Consider the following 18,390-nt stretch of genomic DNA (forward strand, 5'->3'; position numbering starts at 1 on the left):
GTAATTCAAAGCCATTTTTAGGGAGTCAAACTAAGTGTCAGCACTGAGTGAACCAGACCACATTTTGCTCCCCAAGAGCACAGGTGGGTTAGTTACTAACCATTTCCCCCTTAGCTTTTACAGGAGGTAAATAAAATTTTTGTGTAATAACAATATTTTCTAGACAGACACTGACCAAGTCTCATGAGATTCTTGTAAAACAGAGGTGGCTATGAAGATCCTCTTTTTACAGTTAGAAATAATATCAGAGTAGGGAGTCAGTTGCCCAATACTTCAGCAATGAGTCAGTGCCAATCCCGAAATAGAGCTCATCTTCCACAACAGCCATGAAGACAGCCATGGGCCCAATAGTCTCCTGGAATGAAGTCAGGCCATGGCCCCATCACTCTGCCTGGGCTTCGCTCCCCACCAAGCTCTGCCAACCTCACTCCCGACTTCATTCAGGTCTCTACTCAGATGTCCTCTCCTCAGGGTGACCATCCCTGACGCTCAGTCTAAGACAGTCACTCTCTAACATCGTCTCTTTTATTTTTCTTCATAACCCTGTAACAACCTGAAATTATATTACACATCTATTGTTAGCAAGTTTAATAATTGTCTCCCTGCTAGAATGTGAGCTGAGTGAGGGCAGGGGTTGTGCCATGTTCAATGCTATATCCCTGAGGCTAGAATAGTGCCTGGAACCTAGTAGAGACTCAGTAAATATCTGGAGAGAGAATAAATGAATGAATGAGCTTGTGCTTCTAGCCCTCGTATGTTTGCTTTTGACAGGAATCTGCACCTCCAAGAATTATCAAACACTCTCTGAAGGATGAGGCTGAAGAGGCTGCCCATAGAGAACCGAGTCTAGGGCCTGGAGCTTAAAGAGGACACACCCACACGAGAACTTTCCACTCACAAATTCAATGAGTTCTTGATGCTCCAACAGTTTCTAAATGTCGTCCACTCAGGATTTTTCAACAGCCCAGCTTCGCTATGGCCCACCCCCTCCCCAGGCCTGCACACCTGCCACTGAACTTCCTGCTTCCTGAACCTCTAACCCCAATCACAGTCCTATAAACAAATATTCACCTCCACCACCCCCACTCTCTCATTCTTAGACCAGCTCCACCCATGCTGACCCCTGCTCTGTTCATCTTCTAATCCCTTTGCCATCCCGTTCATACCAGGAGCTAACTCTTCTGCATCAGTGAGGTATTCAGGGTTGGAAATAGCTCTAACACTGGTTGCAAACTGAGTTAAATTCTACTTAAGGTTATATGTCTATATGTATACATTGGCTAAAAATATTTTTAAATTAGTAATCATGTGCTGCTCAATGAACATTATACTGTTAAGAAAGGATTATTGGATATAAACCCAATATGGCCAATCAAAGGGGTTTCCACTCCAAAGGAAGCAGGGAGTCAGCAGATGCAAGGGTGACCTAGCAAGGGATGACATCACTATAGTCCCCCAGCACCTCTAAGCTGAAGACACCAAACCTTCCACCTGCCATTTCCTAAACAAAGGATGTATGTAGGCATTTGGCTCAGCCAAGTTTCTGACCTCAAGCTGTTCCCTAAGCCCTACCATGTAGACCCTGTCCCAACACATGAGTCCTGCCCACATCCTTGGCCTGCAGACACTCCAACCTCAAGGACAGTGGGTCTCAAAGTATATTCCATGGGTAGCTTGCATAAGAATTCCTGGGGTGTTTGCTAAGAATGCAGAATTCTGAACCTCACCCACCCTAGACCTACTGAATCAAAATCTCTGGCAGTGGGAATATGAACGTTATCTGGCTCACCCGGCCCCCGCCCATAATTGTTTTGCAAACCAAAGTTTAAGAACCAATGCCCTAGAGGGAGGTCACCTCACTTTCCAACCCAGCTCCCCTTGGCTCACCCTGAGAATGAGGAGATTGGACAAAGGTCCAGGTCGAGGAAACTGGCTGTGGTTCTGGGACAGACATGTCCTTGAAAGTCTTCCCTCCCTATAGATGCTCATCTTCTGAGATCCAGCCCTCCTAGAATTCCATGAGGCCTAGGGCTGGCCCCCAAATTGGAAGTGGGGATGGGGGTAGTACTCCTCTTCCACTTCCCAACCTGGTGGGGTTTTAGATGGAAGCAGGTCTTGTCCTGGCCTCTTAAGTCTTTCTCTAACTTAGCTGTTTATACAGAGCCCCTGCAGCTTATATTCAAGTAACCCATTTCATTAGATCTAGTAGTTCTGAAACAGGATGTGGTGGCAAAACCCTATAGTCACAAACAGTGCACAATTCCCTGTTCTTAATCTGCTGTGCACATGCGAATCTCACACACCTGGAGGGATGCCTTCAGAGGATTGGGAGGTTCATGGGCACCTCTCTTTCCACTCCAGAGACATGAGTAACAGCACTTTGTTGTCTCTCTCTGGGGCCTGGAGTCAGCTCCCTGAATTCACAGCTGCTGGCTCAGTATTTGCTCCAAGCTGACAGACGAGCTGGAACCCCAGAGCTGCCCCCGCCTGACTCTAAACATCATCAGACCTCAAAAGAACTGCCTCTACTAAGCTCCTTGCCCAAGTTCACCGTTCCTCAAGGATGCTGAACATGTACCCCTAGGGAACCAGAATGCCAGCCATGTTTCTATAGAATCAGAGTCCCTCTCAGCCCTACTGGACCATTGCTGAGGTCTCTGCATGCCGTGGATGGCCTCAGCCCATCCAAATTTGTGACAGAAAGAAGGGCTTGTACTGACCTGCAGGGTCAGACAGGCTCAACATCAGTCACAGCAAATGCTTGTGGCCAGAATTCAGCAATGATTCAGCCACAAAGACATAACGGAAAGTTCTTGCTTTGGCTGCCCAACATCATTCCTAATCACTTTAGGAGGAGGAACCAGATTTTTCTTTGGGGAACGACCCCTCCTGCAATACCAGTCTGGTAGGATGTCTCCCAAGCCACAGTGATTGGGTCACAGATGGGCCCAGGAAGAAGCCAGTCAAATTGAAGCCAATTCCAGAACTTTCTCTGGAATTATTGGGAAAGAGAAGCTCTCTTCCCACTGCAGTTGCTGAGCTGAGAGAAATAAAAGTTCAGAGCTGCTAGAGACCTTCTTGCTTCCATGTGTAAAGAGCCCCCTGAGAGAGAGACCAACACAAAGGAGAGACAAGAGACAGACTGTGAAACTGAGCCCTGATGACATTATATGAGCACAATGGTCCAACTAACCCTGAAACCAATACCACTGGACTTTTAAATCATGTGAGCAAATAAATTCTTTTTTTATATGCTTGAACCAATTGGAACTGAATATCTGCCATTTGCAATGCACAGTCCTGACCGACACAACTGGACAAGAGAAATCCTGAATAAAAACTGGGACCAAATGCTAAAGAAGATTAAATAAAAAGTGCCCAGAAAAAGAAACGTTAAAGTACTCTCAACATTGCTATACAAGGCTCTTCACAGTCTGATCTGTGCACCCACTTCCCCATCCCATGATGTATCAATAGCTAGCAGTTTCCAACATGTGCCTCTGTTTACATCAACACCTTTGGGCTGCAGACAGGACTCTCTATGTACACTCTATAGGGCCTATTTTTAATGTGTCTTTTCCCTCTATTAGATTCATGAGGATCTTAATGGCAAGGGTTGGATTTTATTTCTCTCTCACTTCTTATTTACTGGCCCACAGTAGGCACTCAATATTTGTTGGATGGATGGATGGATGAAAAGGAAGCTACACGTGCAGCTCAGTCCTATACTTGCTCCTGTAGGCCAAGTGGACTCCCCTTGTCTCCAAACCCACATTTCTCCTCTAACTGCCATGAGAATAAATAACAAGGACCTCCAAGACCAATTGACTGGAGCAAAGTATGTGTGTGAAGAACTATATTCTCCAGTGATTTTCTAAATCAGAACCCCAAGCCCACGGTGTTTATCCTAAGCCTTCCTACCTGAGATTTTACATTACAAAACATGGTGGTTGTTCTTCACTTTAATTTGCTTTTGCACATCTTCCACTTCCTTGCCCAAAGGTGAAACCTGGCTTCTGCTAACGAAACACCGCTTCCCTCACAACCCCCTTCAATGAGGTCTGCTCTGATTCTCACTTCCCTTAGTCTGGGAGTCAACATTTGTGCCTACAATCCACTGTCACACCCTGACTAGGCTGTTGCCCCGGAGGCTCCTTGTCACTCTCTTTTTCCAAACATTTTCCATCTCAACACCCCCCCCCCCACCAAGTACCCCACGTTGGTTTCCTTATGGCCTCCATGTCATTATCCAGAAATCAAGGATCAGCCTCTGCTTAGAGATTTTTCTGAGCGTTCCCTGGCTCTGACCACTTAAAAACATGCGAACTGGTCCCAATCCTCACTCCAAGGTATTCAAATGTTGAGGCTTCCCCAGTCCTAAAAGTTATCCCTACTGTGACAGGGCAAAGATGATCATAAATGTGTTCCAGACTTCTCCCACCACCAGCTGCCACAGAGGAATCCGGACTGCCAGGCCTGTTCTTTGGGCTTTTATGATACAGAATCCAGAGGAAAGTGGGAGGGCGAAAGGAGATCTTCTAGCTGGGGATGGAGAGGAGTTTTGAAGCAAGAGGCAAAGGAGGAGTTACCTCAGGCTGGGCTACCCTCAGAGCTGCCCAGATGGGGCCAGAGTTGGGGCTGACATCCAGTCTGCACTCACCAAGTCCTGAGCCCTGATGTGGACAGCAACAGTCCCCAGGGAAAGAAGCACATATTTCTAACTGGTCCACCCAGACAGAACTTTTTAAAATTCATACAAAGATATCCTAAAAGCCAGCAGCGATCAGAGATGTGGATAAGAGAGGGGAACAGATTTTAATAGCTGTGGTGTGTTCTCCCTCAAAGTGTTAAAAACACACACACACAAGTTCAGAGCTTGAGTTACTTTGAAATTACTTGTTCTGGGACTTCCCTGGTGGTCCAGTGGTAAAGAATCTGCCTTATAATGCAGGGGACGTGGGTTTGATCCCTGGTTGGGGAACTAAGGTCCCACATGCCTCGGGGCAACTAAGCCTGTGTGCCACAACTGCTGAGCCCATGCTCCTCAACTAGAGAGCCCACGTGCTCTGGAGCCCACGCCACAACTAGAGAGAGAAGAAACCCGCACGCCACAACTAGAGAGAAGCCCGCACACCACAACTACTGAACTCGCGTGCCTCAACTAGAGCCCAAGTGCCGCAAACTACAGAGCCCACATGCTCTGGAGCCCACGCACCACAACTAGAGAGAGAAAACCCGCACACTGCAACTAGAGAGAAGCCCATGCACCACAACAAAGAGCCCATGTGCCACAACGAAAGATCAGCATGCCTCAACGAAGATCCCGCGTGCCGCAACTAAGACCCGCTGCAGCCAAAAAAATAAAGCAAATAAATAAATAAATAATAAACAAGTCTTTAAAAAAGAAAGAAAGAAATTACTTGTTCTATTTCCAGGTTTGGCTCTACAGTGGGGTGGCACGGGTGGGTGGAGGACTGATAAAATTACACTACCTTCTCTCTCTCTTTCCAGTCTTGAAGCTCAGAGAAGTATGGTTTGTCTTCCAGTTTAGTTTGTCTTCCAGTCCCCCAGCCCTGCTTTCTTCCTCCCCTTCTCACCAGCCAGTGCTGCCCCGCTCCTTTCTGTCTGGCTCTCTGTTGTCTGGCTGCCTTGAGGGCCCTTAGAGAGGACTCAGAATGTCACTTGAGACTGTCTCCCCATCCCCACGGCCTCAGCCTTAATTCCGACCTCATTTCCTCTACCTGTAATTTCTGCAACCACCTGAGGGTCTCCCTAGATTATCAGGGCCTCCACATCACCGCCCAAAGGGTTAACAGAGAGGTTGGATCCCTCTCCTCATTAAAAACTCTTCCCCGTCTTCCCACTTCCTATAAGGTACATTTCACACTCTCCATTCTAACCCAACAAATTTTTCATGCTATCCTACCCTGCCCATCTCTCTTGGCCTTCTTGGTCCACACATATTCTTTACTCCAACTTTAATCTTCTACCTGTGGTCCCTGTCCTTACGCTGCATGATACTTTCCCAGATGTGGCTTTTTTTGGCCTGGAACACTGCTCCTTTTCTCCCCTTTTCTTGGTCCCCTTGGCCCAATGCCTACTCATCATTTAAAACTCTGCTCAGATATCACCTCCTCCAGGAAGCCTTCGCTGACTGCTTTTTCTCCAGTCTGACTCTGTCACTGGCAAAGCCCACTGGGGCCCCCAGGGAAAAATAAGATGGAATCTAGCTGATAAGATAAGGTCTAACGTCTTCTTTTGTGCTTAGTTTGCCTGTAGGGGGTCGTGTGCAGAGGCCTTGCACCTAACTCATCGGATTAGAGTTCCCTGGGCAGAAGTACCGGGCTGGACACCTCAGCTCCCAGACTGTGAGCAGAAGCGCTGCGCTCAACACCGCCATTCAAGAGGGCGGTGGGCCGTGTGCAGAGATGCTGTGCCCTGCACTGCAGTTCGGAGTGTGGGCAGCGCACCTGCGCCAGCCCAGTGAGAACTCGGTACCCTCCCCTCCGAGGAGAGCCTTATAAAAGCAGCCCCACCCACGGCCTCTCGGGCGAGTGTGTGCTCTAGAGTGCCAGCTGGCACTTCTCCATTCTCTGATCAAAGAATAAACCTTTCCTTTGCTTCAGAACCAAACTCGGTCTCGTTCTATGGGCACGAGCGACATCAGGCAGGAGGACCCTTGTTGGGGCACGACTCTAAAGGGTCCGTAACAATTTCATGCCCCTTCCATAAGCAGAGCTCTATCATATCCCTTATTTCCCAGTACTGAAACACTGATTTACCTGTCTCTCTCTTCCAACTTATTGTGATTTTGAAGTCAAGCAAGAACCATAACTCATTCATCTTTGTACACTCAGTGCCCGGCCTTGATAAATTTGTGCCAGTTGAATGAATACATGAATGGGTAAGTGGGTGGAATTTCACTAAACCCACTCAACACCATAGTACTGAAAGCTTAATATTTTGTGCCCCCAACCCCCAGATATTTGCACCTTAAGAGAGGTTATATGATCCGGTGTTCCTCAGTTAAAGGCCTACAGATCACTAGTGGTACACGAAGAAGTGCAGGAGTGCAGCTTTTCACAGCAATTACTAAGAATTCGCCCTCGCTCCTTCTTCGGGGTCATCTGTAAAACAGACATCGTCTGCCAAGCCAACCTGCTATCCTAAGCTTTAAGGATACTGCCAGTCATTTGAGAACTTTCCTAAATTTCCTGATCTCCATTCTCTCTTTTTTTTTTTTTTTTTGCGGTACGCGGGCCTCTCACTGTTGTGGCCTCTCCCCTTGCGGAGCACAGGCTCCAGATGCGCAGGCTCAGCGGCCATGGCTCATGGGCCCAGCCGCTCCGCGGCACGTGGGATCTTCCCGGACCGGGGCACGAACCCGCGTCCCCTCCATCGGCAGGCGGACTCTCATCCACTGCGCCACCAGGGAAGCCCCTCCATTCTCTTTGTCCTGTTTCTTTTGTGTGCTGTGTCCACCAACCTCACCTTCCTGGAATTATTCACCAGGCATCTGCTCCTCCCCTAATTCCCCCAACACCAGCCCCCTGCAAGCCTGAGCTCGCTCTTCATGATGTGATCTCTTGAATGCCAGTCAGTTCTTACTTGACCCAAGACCTGGACCATTATATGCAAAGCTGCTGATCATTAATTTTTATAGATCCCTGAGTGTCTCCTCAGAAAAAGCTATGATGCAACTTTTGGTTTGACTGTGTGGTTTTTTTTTTTTTTTGGCCGCATGGCATGCGGGATCTTAGCTCCCCAACAAGGATGGAACCCGTACCCCTGCAGTGGAAGCAAGGAGTCTTAACCACTGGACCGCCAGGGAAGTCCCTGACTGTGTTTTAAAGTCATAACAGTGTCAGCGCTCCTGCAATTATTGTGGCCTTGAAGCTTTCCATAAAAGTTACACGTACTAAAAGAATAAAAGAATCCTTACAGCTGGCAGAGGACATATAGGTTGGCTAGATGACATTCTTTCATAGCAATGGGGATTTATCTTTATACAGAAATGGCTTCTCCAAAAGAACTTGAGACGGCTTATACTAAAGCAGCAGAGGTATTATAAAATAAAACAGTAACAACAGAAAGAAGATAAGAACTAAGGAATTAAAGTAGGAGGAGAATATATCAAGGAAACCTAGGCTAAGGAAAGCTGATGCACTGAGCTTCCTGACAGCCAAAGCGAATACAGAAGTATAACAAGTTGGCTAATTAAAAAGTAAGCCAGGATCTGTTATCCGTCTTTAATGGAAATTTATTTTTCCTTTTGTCCAGTACCCCGCCTCCTCTTTCTGGAAAATGCTCTTCTCCCCACCCAGGTCCCACTCAAACTATGTGGTTCAAGTAGGAGCTCTCACCTTTTTATAGACATCTCTCTTTCTCTCTGTGTCTCACACACACACACACACACACACACACACACACACACACACTCACCTCTTTGTCCAACAGTAGACTCCTGAGCTAAGTTGGGCTGACCATTGTGTCCCATGTTCCTGACAGTGATTGGTCTAGGACTGGGTAATTGAATGGAGCTGAGCCAATCAGTCTTTCCTGGGGACTTTCAAACTGAAGCTAGCCTCTCAGTTTATCCCTAGAACAAAAGCTGGGAGAATTGAGTCTCAGAGCTGCCAACAGGCAAGTTCCCCATCATGAGGCAGAAGTGCACCTGAGTAATCCTACCTGAGAGAGAAGCCAAATGGATGGGAAGAAATCTCCCTGACTGCATTCAGGGACTTTGTTCCTCTTCCTCCTGGGCTCTGCTACATTCCGGCCCTTCCTATGCTTTGGTTATGTGGCCAAATACCTTCCTCTTTTGCCTAAGCTGGTTTGACTTTGAGTTCCTATCCCTTGCCACCAAGAGAATGCTGACTAATACGGGAACATTGAGCAATGAGATGGATGGTGAGGTCCAAGGAGGTTTTACCAAAAACACAGATATTCTGCATCTGGCCATCTCTTCTCAGGGACTGTTTGGCATTTACTATAGTAGAATTGAGTTCTGTAAAGGCATTTTCATAAAGAGACTGTTACATATCCATGTACTTGATGCAGGGATAAAGCTCAGAACTTAAGATGTAAATGAGGAAAGTATTTCTCTGTTGTGTTTTAGTTGAATGCGACACGGAACATTATTCAAAACTGGAGAAGAGAGATATGGGAACATATGTATATGTATAACTGATTCACTTTGTTATAAAGCAGAAACTAACACACCATTGTAAAGCAATTATACTCCAATAAAGATGTAAAAAAAAAAAAACTGGAGAAGAATATTTTTTTCTGTTCTTGATTGAAAGAAGATCCATATGCTCTAGACACCAGGGTGGAGATGACAGAGCTTACATTTTATTGCAAATTCAAAGGACCTGATTGCACTTCTGCCCTAAGGCAGCACCCTCTGCCCAGCATCTTCCAATCCTAAGAAAGGTCTGCAGGAGTCACTTTGTAGGCATAGCACATCTGTGTCCAGATGGTCACATGAGTGACCTATTGAATCCGCAACATTCTGAAGCATTTGGATGTTCTCACTGCTCCTTCTAATTTTTCCTATGGTGACCACACTTTATCATCCTTCCCTTTTCTAAAGTTGTGCAATGGCCTCCCAACTCTTTGAGGACTTCCTGCTCTGACCAGGATGCCACTTAGTGACAGAACCTGCAGGAGGAATATCAAGTTTTTATTCATGTCAAACATTTACAGGGTGTGCTGAATGCCAGCTACTGCAGTGGTAGCTCACACTTTCAGCCTGATTCTAGTCCATATATGATGGATGATGCCATATACTCTCACAGGTATGCCCAGGGCTACCCACAATTTGGAGGGAGAGGAGGAAGGAAAGTGCAAGTAATTGTCCTCTTGTCTTCTAGGATCTCAGAATCCTTATCTCTGATGCATACGTGACAAGAGCAGTGGAATTCCCTAATACTTGTTTATCTCATATTACTTTAAGCCCTATTCTGCCTCTGATGCAGGCCTGTCACATAGTCGCTGCATATAATGGACCCTTGGCAATTTTTGGTTGCCCAGCATCTGAAACCCTCCTGAGGTGTGGCAAATCTCCCTCTGAATGAGATGTAGTTTGTGGCAGAAGCCACTTCCCTATCTAGAAGCTGCAAAGTCCGATGCTCACTTTCCAGCTTGTCACAGTTAATACCCTAACATGTGTAACTCAGACTTGACCAATCAGCTAAACCAACACCAGGCTATGAACTGGGAGCTGGTGGTGCAAAGGCAGGAGCAGAGGAAAACCTGTTCTGGTAGAGGCAACAGAAGCAGCAGCAGCCTCCAGTTGCCCGAGACTGCAGTGGCAGCAGTGCCAGGAGCCACAGCCGTGCTAGCATTGGCCTCCAAGGTCCTGCAGCAGCAAGGGAATCCTCCCCACAAGGGTTCTAGGTGGCTTTAGGTTGTGGTCCTGGCCAATGCCTGGCCTCCCTTGCTCCTGTCTGTTTTCTGAGTTTGGTACTCCAGCCTTCTGGAGGATTCTGTGAGTTACCTACCTACGTCCCCTTCTCAAAACAGCCAATTGATTTCTATTCCTTGGAACTAAGAAATATGACTTATTACCATGCATAAAATGTTTAGGTGAATAAATTTATGAGTGAATCTGTTTTATTATGTGTATTTCACAATAACTCACCAGGATAGGTAGACACAAATCATTAGCCTCACTGTATTGTTTTTCTGTTTGTTTGTTTGTTTTTTATATAAATGTCTTTATTTATTTACTTATTTTTGCCTCTGTTGGGTCTTCATTGGTGCGCGCAGGCTCTCTCTAGTTGCAGCAAGCGGGGGCTACTCTTTGTTGCGGTTGTTACGGAGCTCGGGTTCTAGGTGTGCGGGCTCAGTAGTTGTGGCGCATGGGCTTAGCTGCAATGCAGCATGTGGGATCTTCCCAGACCAGGGCTCGAACCCGTGTCCCCTGCCTTGGCAGGTGGATTCTTAACCACTGCACCACCAAGGAAGCCCAGCCTCACTGTATTGTTGATAATGGTGCTGAGCCTCAGAGGAGCCAAACAATTCCTCCAACATTTGCACAGCCAAGAAAGGGCAGGGTCTGGACTCAAATTCCAGTGACAGAACTTTAAGATAGTGTTCTTTCCACTATATCAACAGCTATTGGTTCCAGCCCCAATGATGTCCCACAGGTTTTTGAGATCCTATACTTTGAAAGCATACTGTCTCTTCACCTCACACTCTGACCTGCCTCCTGATTTCTCACTTAGCCCTTTGACCCAGGCCAGTACCCTAAGGCATGCTGGGTCTTTGCTACCAGCATCTGTCAGCTCAGCCCCCAGACACAAACTGGGTGAGTGTTCCTACTATATCCTGCCTGTGCATGTGTGTGCAGGCACACAGAGGCAATAATTTTTACATCTTGTCCTCATTTTCAGCTTATGTAGACCACACTAGTGCACGGCAGGGAAAGGGAGTTAATGGTCTTGCACAGGAAATGTCCTAACAGCCATATTTCTGCCCAGTGGAGAGGTCTGTTTTCAGTTTGGATCCCAGTGGGGAAACCGTTCTTCCTAGCAAAGTGAATTCTCTGAAGGGTGAAATGGAGACAATGCTACCTACTTGTTGTTATTAATTGCCAACATTGTGAAGATTAAATGAAGTGAAAAAGAATCCAACAAAGTTCCTGGCATGCAATGAATGCTAAAAAAAAATGTTAGCCTTTCCACTTTCCAAGCTGTGAAAAGTACTTAATACAAGGTGTTTATTACTACATACTTCATAAAAACAAAATTTTGGAAGCAACCTATATTCACGATGAAAGATTTTCTTATTATGCTTCTATTAAAAATGGTAGCTATATAAATAAATAAATAGTAGTTATGAAAACTATGAAGCACTATGGGGGAAAGGTTATAAGAAAAAAGGGTGCAAAGCAAGATGTAAATTATACATAAACTATGTTTACAAGTATATTAAAATATGCAGATGAAAAAAGGTAGAAGAACAACACCAAAATGAAAATTAACTCTATCAGAAAGTTCCATAATCCCTTACCCTAAAATCTTGCAGCTGGATGTGCTCTGGCATTCAGAATTGTTTGGCTATTACCATATCATGAATACCACATAGTACCTCCAGCACTCCTCAATCGAACACATTAGCAACTCAGCAGTGAATATATGAATAGTTGTCCTAAGTGAAATAATAAAGACTCTAAGTAGCCTCCTCTCGGTTCAGAAGAGGAGATGAGTGGGGTTCCAGTTGGATTTGGCCATCTAATAAATTACGAAAAACTTTTCCGTTTTCAGCACTTTGGGGATTTTGAAACTGCAGATAAGAGATTATAGACCTATATATAGTACTTAAATATTAACCACCATATTGGTTCTGCCGAAAGGACAATATCGAAGTGTAAAATACAGAACCCAGTGCCAATCAATGCCAAGTACGATCATCAGTCCATTTGAGTTCATCAGCAGTACCCACTGTGGCAGTAGCAATCCTCAATGTTTTTGCCATTAGCCAGATTTTCAATCCAGACCCAGATGGCTGTAACTCATCCTTGTTTATTCTATCACCTGCACTTACTGGCTCCTTTCTAGATATCTTACGTCGTTATGGAGAAAATGCAAAGGATTACATATAAACAGAAATTATGAGTAGCCTCTTGCCCCCCTTTCTGTCATCCAGTAATTGATTAATACAGAATAATTATTCATAGGTTGTGCCCACAATACCCTTCCCATTCCTGGCCTTGTGCTTGATTTTTGTAGCTAGTGGTTAAAGCCCCCTTATCATAGCTTCAGGGAACCAGACCCAGAGACTGAGGTACTGAGGTGCAAGGCAGGGGCCAAGGAGCAGCAACAAAGGAGCTTGCTGTTGACAGCCTCAGCCTGGAAGCTTATATATTCATGGAGGAAGAGCCAGTCATCACGCAGGACTGAGTAGCCCAGTGACCCCTCCCTACATCAGCACTACCCTCCTCCCTCTGCCAACCCTGGGAATCACAGCATGGTTGCCCTCATGGGTCAACATCAGAATTTGCCATATTCTGCAGTGAGTTGCTCCCCTGCAAATGGACAGAACCACTGGCTTAAATGGAGATCATTTGGGAAGTGGGGCCCTGTATGCAGGATGCACAAGCCCTTCTAATGACTTTGATCTGGGGACCTGTCCAGAGACAAAACACAAATGGCAGCTTTGGAGCAATCTTATAAAAGACACTAGTAATCTTATACACTTAAAAAAATATTATTATAAGTGTTAAATCTGTGCTTCCCTCGATTTTTCTAAGCTTTATTCCCCCTCACCCTTTTCTCAGCCTCAACTCTACGTGTTTTCCCAGATTCCTCATTCCATTGCAGGCTTTTAAATAGGCCCCCAAAGGGAACTACATTGTCTGAGTTACTAATATAGTTCCTATTTACAGCCACCGTGGTTACACATGCAGCTAGACAACAGCTGGGCAGCAGGTTCAGAGAAGCTGTATAGGGTAATGGAAGTGATAAGATAAAGAAGTGGTAGATCCTCTGATGCATTTGGACTACATGAAAGATCACTGTGGAGAGGCTGTGAGCAAAAGATACCTCGAAAACTAAGCAAATGGAAAAAAGAGTGAGTTATTAACTTCAGGAAAGACAAGAAGGTTTACAAGAAAGAAAATGTAATCATAAAACACAGTTTGGCTCAACAGGAAACAATGTTTTCATAGATATAATGTAAACTCTTAATCCAAATGTATGAAAAATGTGATAACATTACATTGAGAGAGGATAGGGAAGGGAAGGGAGTTAGGTATAAGTGCTAAATCCTTATCAGACCTGCTAGAAAATTAATAAATGATGTCTAACCCTGAGAAATGAAGAAAGAGCAGTATAAGAGTATTTTGTAGAAATATAAATATAATACCAGAAGAAACAGAAACAGAAACAGCTAAATTTTGAAAATGGTGGGCTCTAGTGACCAAGACTGAAGGGTGGAGGAAGTGAAGAGGAATTTTTGGTTTTCATTATAAGCCTTTAAATACTATTTGACTCTTTGTTAACTACTTGTACATAGTACTTTGATAAAAATTAATTTTGATTGAAAAAGATATAAATGAGGGGGCTTCCCTAGGGCGCAGTGGTTGAGAGTCCGCCTGCCGATGCAGGGGACGCGGGTTCGTGCCCCGGTCTGGGAAGATCCCACGCGCCGCGGAGCAGCTGGGCCCGTGAGCCATGGCTGCTGAGCCTGCGCGTCCGGAGCCTGTGCTCCGCAACGGGAGAGGCCACAACAGTGAGAGGCCCGTGTACCGCAAAAAAAAAAAAAGATATAAATAAAAGTTTGAAAGGCTATGAAATGAGAGTTCATAGAAATAGAACTGCAGATGACCCTTAAACATATGAAAAGATGTTTGACCTTATAAAAAATAAGAGAAATACAAATTAAAACTAACCTGAGATACTGTTTCTCATCTATCAGATTGGGAAAAACCCCAAAATTAGATGCCATCCTCTTTTGGCAAAGCCATGGGGATTGCAAAATTATTTAACCCCTATTAAGAAGAATCTGGCAATATCCATTAAAACAGCAGATACATTTCTCTTTGACACAGCAAACCCTCTTCTAGAAACGCACCCCCAGACACTCCTGAATGCATATGAAATGATGTATAAGATTATTTATTATAACATTGTTTATAATAGCAAAAAATTCAAAACAATCCAAATGTCTATCAATAGAGGATTGGTTAAATAAACTATGGTTCACTTAGTGGAAAATATTTATGTTCTCAATGAATAAAGAAAAAAAAACCTACATAATTTTACAAACAGCTTCAGGCCCTCCAGAGCACAGAGGGCTATGTCAGAAGCTTCTCAGACAGAGCAGACTCTCTGCCCTTTCAAAGTCTGAGCATAAGAGGAACTTGGCTACCAACCCTTTTCAAAACCTTAGAAACAAAGCAAGACAGGCGGTGAGGCAATGTCAGACTTAATGTCAGTCCTAGGTCCAAATCCCACTTGGGCACTGCGTTAACTGAGACACTCCAAGTTTTGGTTCCTCATCTGGAAATGGGGAGAAAACTCCCCACCTCAGGGGGGTTGTCATGAGGATTAAGTGGGACAGTGTATGTGACACAGGCGGCACAGCGACTGGCCCACAATAAGTGTTCAGCAACAGAAGTTATTTTTAATAGTAGTACCGGAAAAATGAATCCTGTCTCCAGGACTGTGGTCATTATAGGAGGACAGTCACCTTGGAAATACCAAAATGAGAATCAAAAGAGAATGGAAGGAATTTCCCTTCATAACCACGCAATTTGGGAAGAGACTCTTCATCCACAGGCAGACACGTGCACTGCATGGCCGCCTCCAACTTCTCGTTGCCCGTTGCTGCCTCTGGGGCTGGCACACACTTTCCCTAAGCACCCTACATCAGCAGGGTTGGAAGGACCTGGGCCCAAACACCTTCTGTTTAGACTGAGAAACCCCAGGACTGGAGACAGCACTGATGTACTTAAGAGCACAGAGCCAGCGGTCCTGTTTCATAGTCAGGTCAAGCAGCTAATGAAATCACTAATCGGGTATATATTTTATAATAGCAGTTTTCTAGTGACCCAAAACAAAAAGATTAAACCTGAAAGTGAGTGCTCAACACATCAGCTAAGTTGACTCTCATTCATTTCTGAAAGGGGTTGTGATCAATGTGAAATCATATGATCAATATTGGTAGAGTGAATAATGTGTTTATCTGTGTGAACCCAGTGTTATGGCCGTGCCTACACTTTACCTTTTATATACTTCTTGTGGAATAAAGCCTCCAATCTAGGGGCAGTTTGTATTGCAATAAAAACAAAAATTTCTAGAATGTGCCCAATCCTTGCTCCAGCAATGACTAGATATGTAATGTTGGGTTTACATTTCCTCATCTGTAAAAGGGCATATCAGCCACCTTCATTATGCTACTGCAAAAATAAAATCAGATAACTGTCTGTCTGGCATATAGCAGGCCCTGCTTCCTACAAACCCGTATATCCTCTTGCCTCGTGTACATACGGTACCTAATCAGTCCCACAACAATCTGTCAACCTTGCTTTTTGAATTCCAAAGATTTTCTCCTAAGCATATCAAAAAATGAAAAAATAAAATGCCTTCCATGATATTTACATAGGTAAATAGTTTTTAATTTCCTCAGCCAGAACAAAGAATTAAGAAGAATCTTATTAAGAAGAATTACAAGAGTATTTCTTTTTCAAGTTTTCCAAGTACCTTTTGCTTCCACATTTGCCTTGGGGACTGGTTCCCACCATGTCTACATCGATCTGGAGAACTCTGGATCCAGCGGAATTCACTGGGTTCCTGATTCTCCCACATTCCTACCCCCAAGCTTTTGCCCAATACACAGCTCTTAGCTGAACTAAGAAGAATGAGGCGAAGAATTTCAACAGAGATATATTGAGCATCTACGAGATGCTAGGCACTATGTGAGACCCTCTTCCCTCTCATATTTAATTATCACAATAATCCTGAGAGGTAAGCATTATTGTCCCCATCTTACAGATGACAAAACAGAAACTCAGAGCATTAAGTGATTTGCCTCAAGTCACAGGCTCAGGAAGGGGCAGAGTGGGATGGAACCCAGATCCCTTGAATTTGTTGTAACTAGTGGCCTCTCACTTCGAAAGCACCTTTGTAACTGCTTTCCCTTCCTACCCATTCACTGCACTTAAACAGAAGCCCCTAATTTTCAGCAGATCATTGGATAACTTTGAGTGGTCACGTTGTTTTCTCTACATCTATTGGTGAACAAAGACAGCATTATGTTTCCAACACACTAGTCAGATGGTGGGGGGAAAATCCCCATAACTTTGGTAATTTTCCACCCTCTGGAACAAAGACATATACACATTAATGTTCACCATAATGTATAAACATTACCCTTAAATGATGCAAGCTCTCTTAATATGACTTAAATTCTAAACTTTAAAGTTTAATAGCTTCCTTTTTGGAATCTTGAATAGACACACAAACAGAAATAAATATACAAACCGTAAATGCAACAGCCAACTAGTTACACTGGGCTCTCACATCAATACACATTTCCCTGATGACCTGCACCCAATCTGACTCTGGTCTAGGCGTGCTGACCTGAAATAGTTGCTGGCCGCGGCAAGCACCACGCGGTGGCAGGAGAATTCCTGAATGTCCACACACAAGATGACGTCTGTCAGAGCGTTTTCCACTCGGAGGGTCTCCAGGCCATTCTGCAGAATTAAGGAGAGTCCAGTGTCGTCAAATTTTACCTTATCCCCATTTAAGATTTCTACCAGGTCTCCCCTTTTCTGGGAGGGCTCATCTGTAGAAGGTGCCAGGGGCCCTTCCAAACTCTTCTCTACCACGTTGTCCATGGTCCAGGTGCCCCTTTGTCCTGCCATCAACATCCAGACTGAAGAAGTGCCCAAGTTTCAGGCAGGTCACATTGCAGAAGCTGAGCGGATTTCCTGTGCAGGGCCCTCCACTTATCACCAGCTGTCACACACACATAACAGGAAGTCTTGCACTTTCTCATCCTGTTACTACAAATGCCAGTAACTTCTATTCTTCTTCTTTCTGTAATCATCACAAGCTTAGAAATTACTTAGAAGGCTGTGTAGGAAGCCACTCCAGTGAAAAGGAGTGGCTTCTCAGAGTCTGCTATTAGTGCTGTGTGGCTATTTCAGTCCACCTCCCCCACCCCCCTCACATCCGTGAGCAGGAAGCCTCTGGTTCTGGTTATTACATTCATACTTCTGGTGCTTCTGTATCCCAAGGTGTCAATGATGGGATGGGCAGGGGACATTCCAAACCCTCCTCCTCCTTCCTCCTAGGAGTCTGAGACCCCATGATGTGCCCCAGACCAGTCCCTTGGGAACCTTGGAAAACCCACTTACCTTTGGCATTCTCATTTCTATCAGCTCTGCATGTCATCTGTCTTTGTCTTCCTCCCTGCTCAGGGGAAAACAATGTCATGGCAAATATTAATGTTCCCCTTCCCCCCAAAATGTCTATTGTTTTAGATATGCCTCTGGGGGCAGAGAAGAAATGGTCTCCAGAAACTCCACCCCCAGGGTCTTCTCTCTTAGAAGACCAATCAGGGTAGGTCGACACCAGATGGCCCTAGGAAGCCTCAAATTGGCCTGACCTCACCCAGCATCTATTGGTCATGCATCTAGTCGTGGATCATGAAGTATTTTCATTGCCTCTGTAGGTCTCCATTAAATAGAAATAACTGTCTTTTATTAAACTCCTGCTATATCCTAGGAAATGTATAGGAGTTAAGGTATTTTTAAGCTTATAACAACCCAGTGGCACTAACATAACTTTCCTCATTTTATAGCTAAGGAAACTGATCAGCAGGAGCCCAACTGTCTGTCCTTGCCAGTGGTGACCGAAGCCTCTCCCAGAGTCC

The 18,390-nt window shown here is 44.9% G+C and overlaps 1 protein-coding gene across 3 annotated transcripts in view; it reads right to left on the bottom strand.

Annotated features, from left to right (window-relative positions):
- Positions 1 to 17,613, bottom strand: part of KLHL6 (kelch like family member 6) — a 60,670-nt gene extending 43,057 nt beyond the window's left edge. Inside the window, exon 1 of one of the 3 annotated variants that reach the window (XM_067738195.1) lies at positions 17,091 to 17,613. In XM_067738195.1, the coding sequence (XP_067594296.1) occupies positions 17,091 to 17,383 (293 nt within the window). In that variant the 5' untranslated portion in view covers positions 17,384 to 17,613. Of the gene's footprint in view, positions 1 to 8,442; positions 8,660 to 8,688; positions 8,829 to 17,090 lie in introns of those variants that run through there. The other 2 variants (XM_067738196.1, XM_067738197.1) reach the window with 2 other exon arrangements.
- Between the last annotated feature and the right edge of the window lie 777 nt (positions 17,614 to 18,390).

Source organism: Pseudorca crassidens, chromosome 5, assembly GCF_039906515.1.
Source record: "Pseudorca crassidens isolate mPseCra1 chromosome 5, mPseCra1.hap1, whole genome shotgun sequence".
Taxonomy (NCBI): domain Eukaryota; kingdom Metazoa; phylum Chordata; class Mammalia; order Artiodactyla; family Delphinidae; genus Pseudorca; species Pseudorca crassidens.